At 38.2% G+C, this 12989-nt stretch overlaps 1 protein-coding gene across 1 annotated transcript in view; it reads right to left on the bottom strand.

The window, feature by feature from the left end:
- The window catches only part of RHOBTB3 (Rho related BTB domain containing 3), a 53504-nt gene that overhangs the window by 21393 nt on the left and 19122 nt on the right, over positions 1-12989 (bottom strand). Inside the window, exons 6-8 of the mRNA XM_049647603.1 lie at positions 10800-11165; positions 3764-3876; positions 402-522 (exon numbers count right to left, since the gene is read on the bottom strand). Of these exons, the coding sequence (XP_049503560.1) occupies positions 402-522; positions 3764-3876; positions 10800-11165 (600 nt within the window). The remainder of the gene's footprint in view (positions 1-401; positions 523-3763; positions 3877-10799; positions 11166-12989) is intronic.

Here is a 12989-nt window from a genome sequence, read left to right as displayed (position 1 = left end):
ATGACCCTCAATGCACAGTTAGTTCCTTTTGCTCAAATAAAAAGAACCGAACCAGTTACAGGTAATACAATGTAAAGGGGGCTGGTTTCAGGTGACTCAAGAAGTAGCATCTTAAAGAAATACACAGACAAAAATATACAATAAGGTGATATTACAATTCATTCCATTGCACACTGGTCCCTAAAAGTTAATGAAGCATATGTTAAGGGTAAAAAAAAGTAGGAAAATATAATTTTCTTTCACTTCCCTAGATTCTGCTGCAATTCAAACAGTACTAATCTATATCTGCATTACAGAATAGTCATTTCTTCATCTAAAATATTCAAAGCTGAAATAGAGAGTTAGGTAAGAAAATAAGGAATAAAAACAAGTAATGAACTTTGCAAAAAAATTAACCATACCTTGTATTTCAAAGACAACATCAGCAAGCATTGGTTTATTAAGGAAAAACTTCAGGGAAGTGTTATAAAACCACAGAGGTTTTCTGGCTTGATAAGTTTTGCAATTCCTTAGACAATTTATCTATAAGAGAAGACAAAAATACAAAAGGAAATGTACAATATGCTTTGGTAATATATATAGGTTGGTTAGAGAATCTGGAAAACTGTACTGAAATGTCTGAAGAAATAAGGATTACCTAGTCTACGGCATCTCTGATCATAGCTGTCAGGGGACCTTGCCCTCAAGTATGGCATGTGCTACGTGAGAATAAGCCCTGTGCAGTATTCTTAGCAGTGAGCGAACCGGCTAAATGAAAACTCACTTCGCTGGCTGAGACACGTGGGGTCCCAAATCCATGCAGGCCTCTGTTACCTGGGAAACAGACAACAGTCCAACCTCCTATGAATGCCTAGTAAAATATGTTTACATACAACCTGTGTGTTTGTTCACTTTAAGAAGGTACATACACAAAAATTTGTTTGTAATTTAAAAGAATACACATTTCCCCCATCAAATCATGTCCTACTAGGATCAACATTAAAATACCTGAGAGTAATGAATAGGTTCATCTCCATCTGAATGTATAATCTTATAATCCTAAGTGTCTTTCTACCCACAGCTGGGACTCCTGGAATCTATAAAAGGTTGCCTGGATCTCCTATCCAGAGTTCCAGAGAACCTCTTCCATGACTACACCTATCTGCACTCTCACATCTGCTTGCTCTAGATGGTGGCCTCCAATAATAGTGGTCGTGTGACTTAGCAGTCTCCAACCCGTCTCTAGCCTCCACCTAGGATTTAGTGCTTGGTTTAATCCTTTCTGTCATCTTTCAGACATTTCTTTGTTCCAACCCCAGAATTCGAGAGCCAGCCCCTCTCCCCTCACCCTCCATCCATTTTCCTTGCTGAATCTCAGAACCTCTGCTTGGCTATCTAGGGAATACAGAAAGCTTTATCCCTAAGAAATAACCAAGCCTACAACTGGAACAATAAGAATAAATGATACCTAGTCTCCGTTCTGGATTAATCCACTATGGTGGGAAGTTAAAATCTTTGGTAAGAGGAAAACAAAAATATTATCCTTACTCACAAGGAGAAAGAAAACTCCAGAATGATTTCCACTAGCAAGGCAGAGAAGCAAAACAGGATCATACAAATCCTAGTCTTATAAAGTCTATTCTCAGATTCTACACACAACATACCTTAATACATATCTAAGGAATTGATGGAGAGGATTCAGGGAGAGCCACACACAAAGAGCAAGTCAGAGAGCATCAAAGAATTTGGTAACTAGCAAGGGCTTTAGTTTTAATTTTTAATTTTTTTTTCAACGTTTTTTATTTATTTTTGGGACAGAGAGAGACAGAGCATGAACGGGGGAGGGGCAGAGAGAGAGAGGGAGACACAGAATCGGAAACAGGCTCCAGGCTCCGAGCCATCAGCCCAGAGCCTGACGCGGGGCTCGAACTCACGGACCGCGAGATCGTGACCTGGCTGAAGTCGGACACTTAACCGACTGCGCCACCCAGGCACCCCTAGCAAGGGCTTTAGAAATCATAATTTATCCCTCATTGTAAGAAAGTCCTGAGGAGACATGCTTGAAGCCAGGGATAATTTATGGCCAACTCACAATTTAAATGTACATTTCCTGATTCCTAATTCAGGAATATATTTCTGTGTTGTACTCAGTTAAAGAGAGACCCTGACCCCGGGAAAGCACAAGAAGAAAGCACAGAACTCCTCTCTCCTCCTGTGCAAAAGAGGAAATTTAGTTCAATATCATGGAATCCCATAGTCCCCAGCCTCCTCTTCCCCAACAATTTTTTATTTATTTATTTTTTTTACCTCAGTACTCAAAGCAATGACTGTGTTCAGAATCACACCCAAGGAAAGGCTTGGGTTTAGAACAAAAGGCAACACTTCTGTCCTAACCATTCATATAAAGATTATAAGTCTATATATCATAAATAATATGTAGATGTATATTATATATGGATGGATGGAGATAGATAACAGATAGATAGATAGATAGATAGATAATCTTATAAACAGATTTCTGTGTGATCAATGCCTTGAATTTGAAGAAAAAAATATTGAAGGATAGTTGTTTGGACAGAACACTGATAAACGTATTATACATTTTCACTAGTCTATAAACAAGTAACCTAGAGAACTTTTGAAAAACAGAATATAGCTTTATGCGCACATTTCTACAAAAGCATTAGTTGGGTTAGACTGCAAGAGCTACCACTCTGCCATACCCTTTTAGAATTGGACAGCTTCTGTATACCAGCTTCAGTGTGTTATTGAAACAAGAAAAGTCTTGCTCCTTAATTCCATGTTACTTCATTTACAAATTTTTTTCCCCAACTCAATAAGCCAGGAATCTTCATTAAAAGCTAGTACAGTTTTAAAATCTTAACTTAAAAAATAAAATATTAACTTAAAACATCATTAACTTAGGTTATAGAATTGACAGTCATCTGTATAAAAAAAAAATTAAAGGAATAATATTTTTTCTTACATTTTTTTCTTATATTCTCTTACATTTTTTACATTTAACATTTCTTACATTTCTTGCATTTACATGTCTATATTCTGCTAGGCATTGCACATACTTACCTTTTTATCTACTGTAGCCAATTTGTTTATCACAGAATCTGAAATAAGAATACACTGGCTAAATTGTATAATGTAGTTGTCTTAAAATAAATTTATTTTTGAAGCCCTTCAGACTCTTTACAGTCTAAGTGACTGGAGTTTTAACATGCACATGTTTATGACTTGTTACAAAGTCTACATTTTATAACCTTTGACTTAACTTATAATTTTAAACCTGTACAAGATGAGAAACAAATCCCTAACTGTCCACCCGATCAAAGAGGTTTCTTAGGACTCTTGAAAAGGGTACACAAAGAAACAGCCTTGCTCCAGAAAACTATCTGGACTTAAATTCTGAGAATGAGAAAGCATTCCTTTTAACAAGCTTAACCGTAACCGGACAAATTCAACAGCACTTCATTCTTGACATAGATTGCATATTCCTGGAGCTCTAGGGGAATGTTTCAGAGGATGGAATTCACAAGTCAACATTTTAAAGACATGACTCACACATATTCTAATTCTTATATGAATTAAAATCTGAGATAGTGAGAAATAATACAAGTTTGTGTTTAAAATATTTAATGGCAAAAACAGATTCAAGAAAAACATATTTATATGTTATTGACTCTTCTAATGACTCAATATTATATTATCATAGTATATCTGTTAAAATTCAGAGAACATCAAGGTAAACTGATTTGCAATAAAGTAATTTTACCTTTCCTGGTGTTTTCAAAATGCATTTAACTTTCTCGATTACATTTGAAACATCCCCAGAATCTTTCAATTTCTTCCTGATATCTTCTTCCAATTCTTCCCACTGAAAAGCACCTGTAAACAAATTAATGTATGTTGGATTTCTAGGTAAAAACAGGAAGTACAGAAAGTAAATCTCTTATTAGATATTAATATTCCTTCTTTATTTAGTATTTTCTTTTAATTTTTCTTTGCCAAATATATATCCTTGTAATTACACTAATACATTTAAACAGGTCTCACATCAAAAAAAAAAAAAAATCAGTTTGCCTTCCCCCAAAGTATTTCTCCAAACCTGAAGTCTTCCTCCCTAAACAGCTCTGCCACCTCTTTGTAATAGACAGTCAGCTAAAAATGACAGCAATGGCCAGAATATCATTTGCCATCACAAGTAGTCCTTCCTACACTCAAATTATTTACTTGCTCTAAGTAAGAAAGCAGATGTGTTTGTTTTTTTCCAAGATTGAATTAAATCATACTAATCATGGACAGCAGTGACTACCATCAGGTAGAAGAATAAGCAGTAGGAACAGAACGCATTCAGAAGGTCTCACACATTGTCAGGGTCAGATAAGGATGTTCTATAGCCAACTCTACAGAACCAACCTGAAGAAGGGAGGTAAATGATGACCTGATGAGCTATATGACCATGGCAATGGAGCAAAATCACTGCACTTGGTCCCTCCTCCCCTTGTCCTCATCCCAACCCACTTCCAAGCTATCTCTCCCTAGGCTCATTTCACATCTGTCTCACACTGTTAGCCCCTTTCCTCTGTATGTTACAAAACTCCTGTGTGATGGTCAGCGAAAGTTCACCTTTCTCTAAGCACCCTCTTGCTTGGCTTATAGCAGCCTCCTATCCAGCCTACCTACTCCTCCGTGGCTTTGTCCACATTGAATTGATCCCAATACTCAATGCCAATAAGTTTCTAAAAGTATGATTCTGATATGATATCTGAAAAGATTACTCCCATCTATCCCTGACTTACAGAAAGTCCTAACTCCTTAAAATATAGTTCACCCAGGTGTAGTGAGGACGAGCATAGTTGGGAGACTCAGGCTCCGGTTCTCTCTCTGCCATTACTGGTGTGACTTTAAGCAACTCATTTCACCTCTAAGTAACTCAAAACCCTTTTCTATCAGTTCTCAATCTATTTCTTCTGATGTTTCCCTTTATGTATCCAGAACTTCGCCAGATGCCTTCATAGACATTAGGGATGGGGAGAGCACATGATAGACGTTTATTGAAGCAGTGAGATTGGGCAATTGCAGCCAGCCTGAACAACCAGATCCAAGCTGCTCTGAAGAGTCAATTGGTAGTCCGATGGCTCCCAGGCGTCACTGCAGTCGACCTCTGTGGCACTTGGCACTCTTGAGCATCTTTAAACTTCTCCTCACCTGACCTTCAGCATTACTACAGTGTATCCTGAAGAGAGGGGAGGGGGAAGGAGAGCCCTGATCAGGGCCTTCCGCTACCTCTGTGGTGTAAAGACTCCTACCATGGCCACACTCAAGCCACCAACGTGATATCACAGAGCACGGAGCTGGGAATAAACATAATCGGCTCTCACGAGCTGGTGCCAGCCAGCTCCAGCTCATCACTGCTTCTTCCTACCTTTCCTGCTCTTTTTCTGACTTCACTGTCAGCTCCCCTTCCTCCTCAGATTCCCAAAGGTGTGCTGTCTAGAAAAGCCCATGTTTTTTTTGTTTTAATTTTTCTGCAGTAAGGATTTTTAAATTTAAGGTCACATACTCTTTCAAAATCTGTTAAATTCTTTGGACTATCTCTCTAGAAAATTTCCCACGCACACATAAAAATTACAATCCACCTTAAAATGTTAGAAGAAGAAGAACCTCTGAGAAGCCAACGGACCCCACTTCAGAATGATTTACTCTATGCCAGTGATTCTCAACTATAGTTGTGTATTACATTTACCTGGAGATCTTTCATAAAATATCATTGAGGAAGTCTCATTCCCAGACCAATTAAATTAGAATTTCTGGGGCTGGGGCCCAGATATTTTAAAAGCGCCCCAGGTGATTTTAAGGTGCACTGAGAGCAGGCCATCACTATCTCTTCCTTTAAACATTTCATTCATTACTAAAACCCAGGATCAGTGGTATGCAGAAACAGTGGGTAAGTTTTACTGTCTACACTCGTGCATGCTAAAGGAGAACACACATATTATCTCTTAAAAATAAACTGTATTAACTAATGAATACCTACACAGTGTCTCCATTCAGAATATTATCTGAAAGAAGGCAAGAATAAGTCTAAATATATGGGGTTATTAGTAGGTAAATCCCTATAGGCCACTCATTTGTCTAAGAATAGACACAGAAGGATCCAATAACTAAAAATGAAAGTAATAGTTCACAGGGCACTCTAAAGATTGGGCTGTTCTTACAATTAGAAATGCTAATCAAGTCATTTTTGACATGTTTTTGTTCAAATAAAGCAATAATCCTTATACTGGGAGTTTTCTTTGCTTTTTTTTTAATTGTGGTGAAAACACTTAATGTACCTATCCTTTTGACAGAATTTTAAGTGGACAGTATTGTTAACAATAGCCATGATATTGTACAGCAGAGATCTAGAAACTATTCATCTTGCATATAACTGACTGGGATTTTCTATTTAGTTGACCTCTCAGAGCACTGATTGACTTAGGTTCTTACAGAGCATGATATACTCGCGCATACAAGCTGTGTTTTTAGGCAGTGCAGAAAAGAGCATACCACGGAAGAATTCCAAGAGCTAGGATACCAGGCAAGCTGAAGATGAAAGCTTGTTTCCACACGTTCATTTTCTCTGGCAGCATTTCAGTAAGTGATGTGAAATTCTAAGGGCCATCTGTGGTACGAAGAGCTCAAAGCAAAATTCTTGAGGTCCTTACATATATTTCAATTCCTAACCATCTGAAACTGCATGAGTCAGGACTTTGCAAGCATAAAGACTATCAAGTATTGTAAGAATGTCAGAACTGTATGCCAATACAGGATTCTGGGTCGATGAAGACCCAGAAACCGCTGGCCTCGCTCCTTCTCTTTGAGTATTAGTCTTTCAGTACTTATCCAGAGTTAGCTGTTATCCAACAGAAAATTAACATCTGCAAAACACATACTTTTACGGTGTCTATTTATTTAAAAATCTGATTAGAATAAACCGAAGCCTTCTGTTAACCAGACTATTAAACAGATCCTTCCTAAATAGAGGACCCAAATATCCGTGGTGACACAACACATACAAAATTTCAAATTCTCAAAGATTAAAAAGAAGTGTGTCATTTAGAGAAAAGACATTCTTTGTAATTTTGTTTCTTAAAAACAAAAGAAGCAGGAGATAGATTTAATACGGTTTTTCAGTCCTTGTTTACTCAGGGCATATATTCCTGAGCTGTCTGTGTCACGGAGTTCTGCCTCTGCGTTAGCAACCCAACAGACACATGTACAAATGGCTGCTGTCTTCACTGTCCACCCAACAGAACTAGCGGGTAGGCCAGGGCTTCTGTGAGGAAACCATTGCCTAACTGGGTCTTAAAACTTTTGATCGGTTCCAAAGTTTTAAAATGCTCAACAACAGCAGCAAGAAAAACAAGCAAAACAAAAAACCCCATAAGCCTGTCCTCTTTACTGAAGTCTCAAAAAAAAAAAAAAAAAAAAAGTAGGCTTAAACTTTTTCTTTGATTTGATAAAAAATATTTTCTAAATAAACGGTAACATATGCACAAAGGCCAGAGGATGAAACAAAATACCAGTGTTTAGACATTTGAAATAGGAATTTGGTTGATTTTTTTCTCTTAAAAAGTGTTCTCCATTTTTCAAAATTATCTTTACAAATACAGCCTTAATGTCTTTTTTTTTTTAACGTTTTATTTATTTTTGAGACAGAGAGAGACAGAGCATGAACAGGGGAGGGGCAGAGAGAGAGGGAGACACAGAATCTGAAACAGGCTCCAGCCTCTGAGCTGTCAGCACAGAGCCCGACTCGGGGCTTGAACTCACAGACCGTGAGACCATGACCTGAGCCGAAGTCGGACGCCCAACCGGCTAAGCCACCCAGGCGCCCCCTTAATGTCTTTTTAAACATAATTTAAACATAATGTAACTTTTGCTTGAGTCGGAGGTTATACTCTATAAATAAAGAATAGGTCACAGGCACCTGCTGAAGCATTTAGTTTTGCTTCTCCTCAAAGCATCAGGATCTCCCTGCAGCCCCAGGTCAATGGTCTGTGGCCCAGCTCTTACCTGACAGCACCTCTTCTCTGAGCCTTGACATACAAGGAGAGAACAGAGCAGAAATGCAACATGTTGGTGTCAGGTTAGGAGGCCTGTGCACTGACTGGGTCGAGGGCTTGTAGCTTAGCAAGCTCTCCCCTCCACAACTAAGGGCAAGGGCTACAACACGGTGCTGACAGCTCCAGCTCCGAAGAGCTCACATCAGTCAGTGTGCCTGACCCCATTTTGACTTGGTGCCCTCAGACTGATAACTGGGCTCCTCCCCTGGGCCCTGGACTGAATGCCAGGCTCTTAGCCCCTGGCTGTGGCCGGCACTCAGTTCTTCCAAGAGCAGGTGTTGCAGCTGCTTAGAGTCCAAAGCACTAGCACTACCTGGGAGACTGTGTGAAACGCAGAATCTCATGCCTCACCCCCTGAGCCTACTGAATCAGAATAGATGCATGAACAAGATCCCCAGCTGACCTGCATGCATATTAAGTTTGAAAAGCACTGTTCCAAATGATAGACAAGCACCAACCACATAGTATCAGAGTAATGACCTTCCTGAGGTTGATCTCCAGAGCAATGGAGCTTCTTTACTAAACTCCTGTCTAGCCTGCTCTATTCCATCTCTATCACCAGAGATGAGTTTGCCCAAACCCAGTCTGATCATGCTTAAAATTCTAGAACAGCTTCTACAGGCAGCTTCCACCTAGCTTGCCAGCCTCATCTCCTGCAAACCTTCACCTCGTACGCTATGCTCCAGCCATAGGAAACTGTGTGTGGTTCCTGGAAAATAGCAGTTCCTAAAGATTACATTTTCCTTAATGCGTATTTCCCAACACATTAATTTATCTCAAATAGCATCAGAGTGAATACATAAGGGGACTGAGGGATGGAAGAAACTTTTTTCTTGCCCTTTTTTTTTTCCATCTGCATGTATTAATTTTGCAATTTAAAAAAACAAGTAGGTTCTGTCACTGGAGACACAACAAGCCCTCTTACTGCTACCTTATCAAAGAGGATATAACTGACTTCAAAGTATTAATGTGCCTTCAAAAGTATTCAATAGATACTGTAGTAAACTTGCTGAATAATTCAACAGTAACATCATCGAAAAGCAAAGCCAAACACTTCCTTCATAGTTCTCTAAACATCATTAAATACATTTTTTTTTCTTTTACCATGTAAACATTTTGGATTTTCAGAATTAGCCTTAAATTGTGAACTGTGAGGCTCAAAGTTTAAACATAAAAGTCTGTAGTAGTAAATGACATCTTTAGTCTGGTTTATTCATGTGATGCTTCACAAGCCACTAGAGTCTACTCATTAATTCACCCAACACATACCCTGCCGCACTGAAGGCACTGGGCTCTGTAGGAGTGGTTATTTATGCCTTTGCCAAGCCAATATTCACTAAACAATGGATTTAATTAAGACCTATCATTACCATTCTACTCCTAGGTAGTATATGCATATACATATATGAAGATTTTTAAAAACTTTTATATTATTTTTTTAAAGTTTATTTTTGAGAGAGAGAGAGAGAGCGAGCATGAGCAGAGAAGGGGCAGAGAGAGAGAGGGAGACACGGAATCTGAAGCAGGCTCCAGGCTCCAAGCTGTCACCACAGAGCCCAATGCAGGGCTCTAATTCACAAACTGTGCAATCATAACCTGAGCCTAAGTCAGACACTTAACCTACTGAGCCACCCAGGTGCCCCAAAACTTTTTAAAAAAGTAATCTCTACACCCAACATGGGACTTAAACTCATGACCCTAAGATCAAGAGTCACATACTCTACTGACATTCAGCCAGCCAGCCACCCCCATATATATACATTTTAATCCACTTAAATCTTCATGCTGCAACTGTACTTTTCAAAACCATTGATTTTTATTTTAACTTAGAAAATTATATAACCACAGCCCAAATGAAAAAAAGTAAAATCTTATTTTAACATCAATTATTTTACATCAATTCTTTTCCATTCTTATATGGGATATTTAGATACGACACCTTCAATTCATTGACTAAAATGACTCAAATAAAACTTCTATTTTTTTAAAATATAGTTGCTACAGCATTTAAAAGGAGAAGAAAAATAATTGATAAGCTCAATCCTAAAAAGATTAAGTACACAGAAGAAAAAGTAAAACCTGAAATAGTCAAAGTTGCGGCTCCTGGCTGGCTCAGTTGGTGAAGGATGTGACTTTTGATGTTGGGGTTGTGAGTTCAAGCCCCACACTGGGTGTAGAGATTACTTAAAAATAAAATAGTTAAAGTTGATCAGATCTCAGCTTTAACTTTAGATACTGTTTCCAGTTCCTAAACTGAATGTAAGGACCCTGCTAATTTCTCTCAATGCCCTCCAAAATCTAACCATAAAACAGAAAAAGGAATTAACGGTCAGGTTTTAAGATGCAGAGATTTATTTCCATTCATACTTTGAAAATTTTGTTTCTTTAAATTTAAACTAGATAAAAAACTCTTGTATTTTCACATTTTAGATATTAAAAAAAAATACTACCATACCTGCTCAGTAGGAAAAGAAATTACTATTTTCACAAGTAGATTTAAAACCAGGGCAAGTAAACTTATAAGGAAGATGGAAAGTGTGGACCAATTCCTGTATATAAAGTAGATACTCTTTTATGTATAATCCTTACCTCAGATGGTAGAAAGAAGAGAAATGTGAAACTAACCAATACACCTGAAGACCACAGGCACACTTCATTTCAAATCTTACAAGAATGTACCAGAACCACTTAACAAGGTACCTGAATAAATGAAGCGCAGAATGTCCGATAAACAAGAACAGAAGAGGGCGTCTTTAACGATGACACGTAATGGTGGGTTGCCTGGAGAATCCTGGCTAGCACCTGGAAATGCAGTATCTCTGTTTATGGCAAAGAGGTCCTGGGTGGTACGGATGATACTGGAATCCTGAATGTCAGCGGGACTCTTCACATTGAAAAGCAGCATGAAAACATGGCTTACGGCACAGAGAACAATCTTGTGGGCCTCGGCAACTTCCTTTAAATCTGGGTTGTAAAATACCACGTCCACACACTGGCAGCAGAACAGCAAATTATTTAAATCAGAGTTATAATGCGATGCTTCAGCCTTTAAGACAGGCATTTTTTCTATTTCAAAAAAGAAAACAAATACGATAAATTATTTTTTAGGTCTATAGACCCAAACATCTCAGGTTCCTTTTAAACACAACAAAAGAATTCTTTTTAATATTATTAAGTTGAACCATATGAAATTGCCAACATATGGCCATTTTTGCCTATGAAAACAGCAATTGTATTTAACTTAACATAATTATAAATATATATAAATTAATTATTCTGAGTTAATAGTCACAGAAATATCGTAATTTTTATAGTGCAAGTGAAAATTGTACTAAATGCCATAAACAGCAATAAAATAGTACTTCTCACTATTTGTGTGTCCCCAAATAAGCTATTTCAACAAATACTGAATTTTATTATGTTGGTAATCTTTACTTTGTCCAAATAAAAAATTCAAACAAATTACTGAGTAAGTTCTGAAGAACCTAACCCATATTTAAAGTCATTTTCCTCTCGTGGTTGGAAATGGAAGGGAAGGAAATTGTTCAACTCAAAATGTCAACCTCTCAAGGCCAAAGCCCAGAGTCTTAGACTCCATTGTCTGAAACCATCTTGACCATTTTATTTTGATCCTAAAATTAAATATTTTTTTCTTCCTGGTAAAACAAGAACCAGCTTTTTCCTCTCAGCATACCTGAGGTAAAGTGCTGGCTAGACTTCCCAATTTCCAAAAAAAAGGATGTAATCTTCCATTTCCTAGTCTGATCACTAACAAAGATTAGCCCTCAGTCAATTCAGAATACCCCTACAGAGGATCACACCCTAGGCCCTCATCACAGACTCAAACTATAGAATGTCTGCTGTCTAGCTTTTATCCAAAGCTGAGCCAAGGAAAGTGTTATCTGGAAAGTGTTGCCTGAAGGATATGCAGTCTTCTCAATCAGAATTCAAACTTCTTTAGTAATGAAAATTTTTTCCTCTAAAGCAAAGCTCCAGTCTATAAAACAGATAAGAACAAGGTAATTTGGTGGCTAGGCTCTTCCTGAACTATACCCCACTCATCCTTCTCTCCACTGCCTAAGGCACCTTCACAGACCTTTCGTGGCTAAGAGCAATCTGAAAGCCACTTGCCCCAGAGCCTAGGATCAATCCTTAGAACAAGTCAGCATCAGAAGGAATGCTCAGGGTGATACCTAAAAGAAGGGCACAGGGACAGCCTGTTTGAATTGAGGCTGCATTTACAGACACTTCTGAAGGCCCTGTCTACTAGGTCACCTACTGCCCCCAGCACTGCCCCCAGCGGAGACCCACGAGAAATTTCCTTTAGTGCTAAATGGTATGAAATGCTTTGCTTTCTCAGAGGAACTTTGCTTTTCTCAGAGGAACTGCTTTGAATAATAAGAATGAAGAAATCATCTATCTATCTACATTGTTTATTTGGCTATTCCCCACCCATCTTCTCATCCAGAAAGTATTTAAAGCAGCAAGCTTGCTACATAACAATGTCTCCTCTCACTTTGCACACCAGGAAGTTCAAAGCAAATGTGTATCACTCATGATTTATATACCTGCATGTGTGTAAAAACCCGGAATTGACTTCCCGTACTAATTTATTATTTTCTTGATTTTTAATTTATATTGATTTATTTAACAAATACTTATCAAGTACCTGCTTTTTAAAACAATATCCATAACAAATTGACCTCACAGAGTACTATTATTTTATTTCTATCACAAAATTAGGCAAAAAATTTGGGGCATCTGGGTGGCTCAGTCAGTTAAGCATCTGACTCTTGATTTCAGCTGAGGTCATGGTCTCACAGTTTGTGAGTTTGAGCCCCACACTGAGTTCTGCACTGACAGTGGGGAGCCTGACTGGGATTCTCTCTC

This window comes from Panthera uncia (assembly GCF_023721935.1).
Source record: "Panthera uncia isolate 11264 chromosome A1 unlocalized genomic scaffold, Puncia_PCG_1.0 HiC_scaffold_17, whole genome shotgun sequence".
NCBI lineage: Eukaryota > Metazoa > Chordata > Mammalia > Carnivora > Felidae > Panthera > Panthera uncia.
Note: the sequence above shows the minus strand (reverse complement) of the source record. Positions and strands in the feature narration are given on the sequence as shown.